The sequence below is a fragment of the Propithecus coquereli genome, unplaced genomic scaffold (assembly GCF_000956105.1).
Source record: "Propithecus coquereli isolate 6110/MARCELLA unplaced genomic scaffold, Pcoq_1.0 Scaffold650, whole genome shotgun sequence".
NCBI lineage: Eukaryota > Metazoa > Chordata > Mammalia > Primates > Indriidae > Propithecus > Propithecus coquereli.
The window spans coordinates 364,143-370,531 of NW_012152508.1; the positions used below are offsets into that span (position 1 = coordinate 364,143).

Consider the following 6,389-nt stretch of genomic DNA (forward strand, 5'->3'; position numbering starts at 1 on the left):
GACAGTCCTCCATTTTGACCAACCATATCCTTTGCCTGAATAACAAGCAAATACTGGTCTTTAGCCTCTCTATCCATGTTTGGAAGGGCAGTCTTGATGACTCCTGTAAAATTGCAAATCCCAGTAAAATGCATCATGAATCACTGCATTTATACTAACAGAGAACATTGATATAAGTAGCAAGCTGCTGTTGAGTTGTTGTCTTTTGTTGTTTTGTTTGTTTACTTTAAATAATTTAAATACACATTAAAGACCAAAGGCATATGATACATTTATACACTGTTACAAAACAGAAAATATAATGTGGTCTTCTCAATATTGGATATAGAGGATTATCTTTAGGTTTCATGAAAACATGGTTAAAGAAATAAGAATTATAAATAAATAAAATGGCCCTTTATCTAGAATAATGGGCAGTCACCTGTACAAGTACACAAAAATGAACTTCTCTTTCAGCCTTTCCAACAACTTATCACTCATAACAATTTATAATCAGTTTCTGAGTTAAGTAATACTCATGCTATCTTTAGGAACCTTATTTTTGTTTAGGTCTGAGCACACTAGTTTTCAAACATAAACTCACACACACACACACACACACACATACACATGTCAGCAACACATCATATTTTAAGCATTTAAATTACACTTAGGCCAGATTTTTTTTCCAACATTACTCAGTTACTCTAATACACTAACAACAATCAGATGCTCTTGCTACAATGAGAGCAATAAAGCCTCACTTTAATTAACACCTTCATTGAATCTTTTGGCTATTTACATACTTTATAATTAATCTGTGAAATATTATAGTAAAAATGAAAAAATAATGTACCCATTAGGTCCAGTTAGTGTCTTATACATAAATATTCGTCTTAGAGCCATAATGATTCTATGAATTTTTCATATTTGTTCTTGACTGCTTCTGTTAACTCTAATTTATAATAAAACATTGACTCCCCTAATACTCATTGTCATCAAACATAAACAATGTTTGACTAAGATTTCTGGGACATATATATCTCTACCTTTTTCTTTTCTTTCTTATTTTTTTTTCATGTTTATCATTTTTCTTTTTGCAATCCTCTTTTTTTTTGTAAATGGAGCATTGCTTATCTTGAACATTTTACCAATAAACATATTTTATCTGTATGAAGAATACTAATAAGATGAGTTATTTTTAGGAAAAATGTCCTATTTATCAAGTTTTAATTTTTTTTATTTCTAGTTATCTCTCATTTTTCCTCCCAATAGCAATATATGTGTGAGTTATCTTTGCACATTTATTATGATAGATAGAAGTACATGACACCTAATCAGCAAAAGAAATATTGCAGCCTCATCCTGTCATGGTTTTGCTTAGTGGCATCATTTTTGAAAGGAAATATAGTGTCATTAGAAATCTGGTAGTCAAAGTTTCTCACTTATTTTTCACACATCTAATTGTTTCTTATAAGTGATCCTATAAATAACAATTTTCCAAAGCAGAAGTTATCACAAAGTTTGCAAACTAATGCAGGTGGGAAAGGTAATTTCCAAATGTCTCAACTATTAGACATATTTTTGGCAAGAATGAAATAATTGGGAAAAGTTGAATTAAAATAAGGACATTCAATAATATATTTCTAGTCATATGACTTCTGTTAGCCTTTACTTTTAAGTAAAAATTGTCTACATTTGGCAAAGAATTCTGATATATTGGATTTTCTTTGCGTTTTGTCACTTATTACATAAATATATAGATACACACACAGCAAATTGTTAATACCATGTAACTGAATGGGTAAAGTCCAGTCTTGTCTAATTGAATACCTATAATCTGTGAGTTTTTCATGAAAGATAACTATTTATTGAAGATAACTATTTCATGGAAGATAATTATTTAATTTCAATTTCAATAATTTAGGTAACTTATGATGAGAAAAATATCTACCATTAGCTCTTTAGAAAAGATACTGGCTCAAATTTCAGGTTTTCTGAATAAGAGTTTTTCCATAGATATAAACATCTGACCCAGTAACTCAGAACTTTGCATTTATTTATAATCCATGTTCACAAAAAGCATCGTGCATATAAAACATAAACTTGTATTGCTATTGTTCAAAAACTGTTTTTAAGTCTGGGGAACAATATTCTGATGATTCTGTAATGTCCTACAAGCCACAGATAATTTTTTAAGCATATTCTGTTACCGTGGAATCTTCTTAAACATTTGATATGTGTACAACATGTAACGGGTAAGAGCGATTTCAAAATCTGCCACAGCTCAGGGAACCAAACAATCACTGGAGCACAGATTCTGCAAACTCAGGCTTTGAATTAGCCTGAGGAGTCTTGGCAACCACAGGAACCCAAGTAATGGGAGCTGCGGGTTTTCACGCCATGAGGCCTCAACCCGTTGGGATTCCCTCACTAAAACCATTATCAGTGTTTTTGGATATCACTTTGAGTGGACTAATATTCCAAAGGGAATCTCAGTATTGAAAAACCAACTTTCTCAGGGATCTAAGAAACTGAGGAAACATCTTAAGATAACCAGAACATGGATCATCTGCATTTATCCATTCCTGAAGCCATTTATGTTCCCCACCGTCTTGATCACACTTTTATCTTCTATAGCTACTCCAAGAGCTCTAAGACCATAGAATTAGAGATTAGAAATATCAGTTTCCTTATGGCTTGTATTTACTTAATAATATAATATATGTCAGAGGTAAGGACCATGAATGAAGTAAAGCCATTTGGTTTGGCCATCACCAAAAGGGAGCAGCCCACTGAAAGAGCAGCATTGAGACATGGACAGGAGAATCCATACATGAGAATAAGATAGTTTAAAATCTATGTAGGTTGTCTGTTTGTTTTGCTTTTAACAGAACTAACTCGATAGCTACTCTTGGTAGCTACTTTAAAGATGGCAATTTTTGTATGAATATGAATAGATGTAACTAGAGATGAGCTAAATATGTATTTATGTATTCAGTTTCTGCCAATATGCATTATTAATTTTTAAAAATATATCAGTGACACATATTATCAATATTAGCCTATTCTGTTTTACTTTATATCAATAAGTGTTATGTTACATGATATTTAGAAATATAGTACATATTCAGGAAAGAATTCCAATGTAATGTTTTGATATTAAAGGCATAATTGCATATTTTAGTGCAATGTGATAAGCCATTATTTTATGGGTGAAAGTAAATATTCCCCTATGCACATTCAGATTGGATAATGATCACTTTTACAAATTTATTCAGAGTCCTAAATACCACCTTCTTTCCTGGGGAGAGTTCTTGGTTGAGTAATTCACCAAGCACAGTAAACTCAACAACTCATTCTGTGATGTAACATATTGATAACCACTGAAATTTAAAAAGAAAAAAATCAAAACCTTACAGTATAAAAAGTTAACTAAAAATAGGCCAGGGGTAGTGGCTCATGCCTGTAATTCCAGCACTCTGGGAAGCCAAGGCAGGAGGATTGCTTGAGGCCAGGAGTTCAAGACCAGCCTGAGCAAGAATAAAACCCTATCTCTACAAAAAATAGAAAATTTGCTGGACGTGGTCGTGCAGGCCTGTAGTCCTAGCTACTTGAGAGGCTGAGGCAGGAGGATTGCTTGAGCCCAGGAGTTTGAGGTTGCAGTGAGCTATGATGATGCTACTACGTGCTAGCCCAGGAGACATAGCAAGACCCTGCCTCAAAAAAATAAATAAATAAATCACAGGGCAAAGGGAGAATGAAATGGACAAACATTCTTGGTATGTATATCCCTGAGACTTGAATTGTATTGAATTGAATTGTATTGGGGAAATAAGTATACGGGTTTACATTTAAAAATCCTATTATATTAATGTGTCTAATATAGTATAAAGTAATATATTACATATTTGTAGAATTATAGAGATGAATACAGATTAGGATCAAGCAAGACTCTTTCCTACAAATACAGACACTGAGGCATGATGGAGTAGATCCTGAACAAAGCAATTTTAACTTTTAAGAAAAATAAACATGATGCTTGAAAGTTAAATTTCAAAGGGACTAAGAAATTGGAATAAGGACAACAGTTTAAGACCTGTTTTCTCTTTTTAAAAATATCATTTGATGATAGGAGTTTAAACATTAGAATATGAATTTAAATAATTTAATAAAATAGGCAATAAAATCAAGTATGGTATTTTTATTACTGAAATTTATAGTAAATCAAATACGAAGGAGAAATGCATTGAACTGACTATGCAAGAACTATGTTGCTGATTAATTGAGAAAACTCTTAGGAGAAAAGAAAAAACTATTTATAAAACTAAAATCACAAAATTTTTGGATGTACATTTTATTTTACACATAAGATGTAAGTCTTATGTTAATAAGGTTATATTTCTTTCTACATTTTGTGGTGCAAGCTTTGTATATTATTTGGCTGACTATTGGTTAAGTATAGTGTATAACAGAACCATAAAAAAGATGAAGAACCAACAGTAGTAATGTAGTAAATTTGGAAGCTTCTGGATCACCAAAGTATTCCTCCACTGACAACAAATGAACAGTCATTGAGGAAGGGACTACTCTTGCAGTCTATGTGGGATGTTCTTAGCAAGCTTGATAGGAGCCAGGACCTTCCAGAACATGAGACGCATCCCAGAATGAAACGCGAGTGAATGGCATATTTGCGAGGGGTGATTTGCTATGATAATACTACTCACATAAAATTATGATTTAAGAAGCACACATGTAATATAAAATTCAGGTACCACATACTCACACTTCTTGTGTCTAAGGAAAAGTCCTAAATGACAAGTGATGTTTAACAATCAATCCATTATCCAGGGCTCGCTTCATGGCCATGTGACATGTGCAGTCATTTTGACTCCGTGCTTGGTTTAAAGTTCTGCTGATGACATCCTGAAATCCTTAATCATTTTAGAACAAGGGGCCTGCATTTTCATTTTGAATTGCAAATTATGTAGCCAGTCCTGTCATATATCAAATAGATTCAAAAGTGGGATCTATTTGCTTGCAGGTTACATCTTAAAATAATCCTACCTCCCAGTAAGTTTGCGGACGTTATGAAGACAGGTGATGAGAAACTTCACAGTCCTTTTAACACTGCATTATCTTTTTTCTAGTGTCATGCTATTGGCTTATTGAAATAAATTGTCAACATTGGGTTTTGCAAATACTCACATTCTGGCTTTGTGGAAGAAGAAATAAAGGTAGAAAATACAGTTAGTTATCCCTGGTCATTCAGCCTGTAAACAGTGCTACAGGTGGAATTTGTGTTCTGAGAACACATGATACTTTCTTAGAAGTTAAACAGTTGTAGAGAAATGCACCTAACATTTATACCAGTACCATGCTCTTTTGGTTACTATAGCCTTATAGAATACTTTGAGGTCGGGTAATGTGATGCTCCCAGATACATTCTTTTTGTTTAGGATTGCTTTGGCTATTCAAGCTCTTTTTTGATTCCATATGACTTTGGCAACTTGGTTGGAACTGGAGCCATTATCCTAAGTGAAGTAACTCAGGAGCAGAAAACCAAATACCACATGTTCTCACTTATAAGTGGGAGCTAAACCATGGGAATGCAGTGTCATAGAGAGTGGTATAATGGTCATTAGAGACTCAAAAGGAGGGATGGAGGGAGGGGGTGAGGGGTGAAAAATTACCTATGGGGTACAATGTACACTATGTGGGTGATGGGTTCACTGAAAGCCCAGACTTCACTATACAACTCATTCATGTAACCAAAAATCACTTGTATCCTTAAATCTACTGGAATTTAAAAAAGTGCTCCTAACAGTGATGGCATGGGCCTATTTTTACAAAATCTTTGCTTAGTACATTTTCAGCATTTTCCTGTCAAAATTTTACTTTCTTCCCCCAAACCCTTAGATTCGAAGTGGAAAATGATGTTATTTTTCACATCAATAAGAATCAAACTTCCACCAAGTAAGGAAGGCCAAATGTAACTTGATTTACAGCTCTCCATGCCCTTCAGGACTGAAAACTTCCCATTTTTGTCAGAAAAACATAATTTATTTTTTCTTGCAAAAAAATGTATTCTACATAGTATGAATTTAGCTAAAGGACAAAAATGCCTAGAATATCTCTGTACCAATGGCTGTAGAAAGAGAAGTCCCAATGATTACCATAATTACAGCATTTAAAAAATTAAACTAAACCTGCTTCATCGCCTATAATACATGGTCCTTTCTTAAAATTAAGTTTGAAGAACTAATAATGTAATCCTGTGACATACACTATTGTCCAGTTGATCAATTGGTGAGGCTTTTCCTAACTGGGTTATATGAAAATCCTGTTCTCTTGCAGGAAAGCAAAAACCACAAGCCAATCATTAGTAGCAGCAAAATATTTAATCCTTG

General features: G+C 33.4%; 1 protein-coding gene across 1 annotated transcript in view; it reads right to left on the minus strand.

Annotated features, from left to right (window-relative positions):
* Positions 1-6,389, minus strand: part of CDH7 (cadherin 7, type 2) — a 146,550-nt gene that overhangs the window by 62,606 nt on the left and 77,555 nt on the right. The window contains exon 4 of the mRNA XM_012660079.1: positions 4-103. Within this exon, the coding sequence (XP_012515533.1) occupies positions 4-103 (100 nt within the window). The remainder of the gene's footprint in view (positions 1-3; positions 104-6,389) is intronic.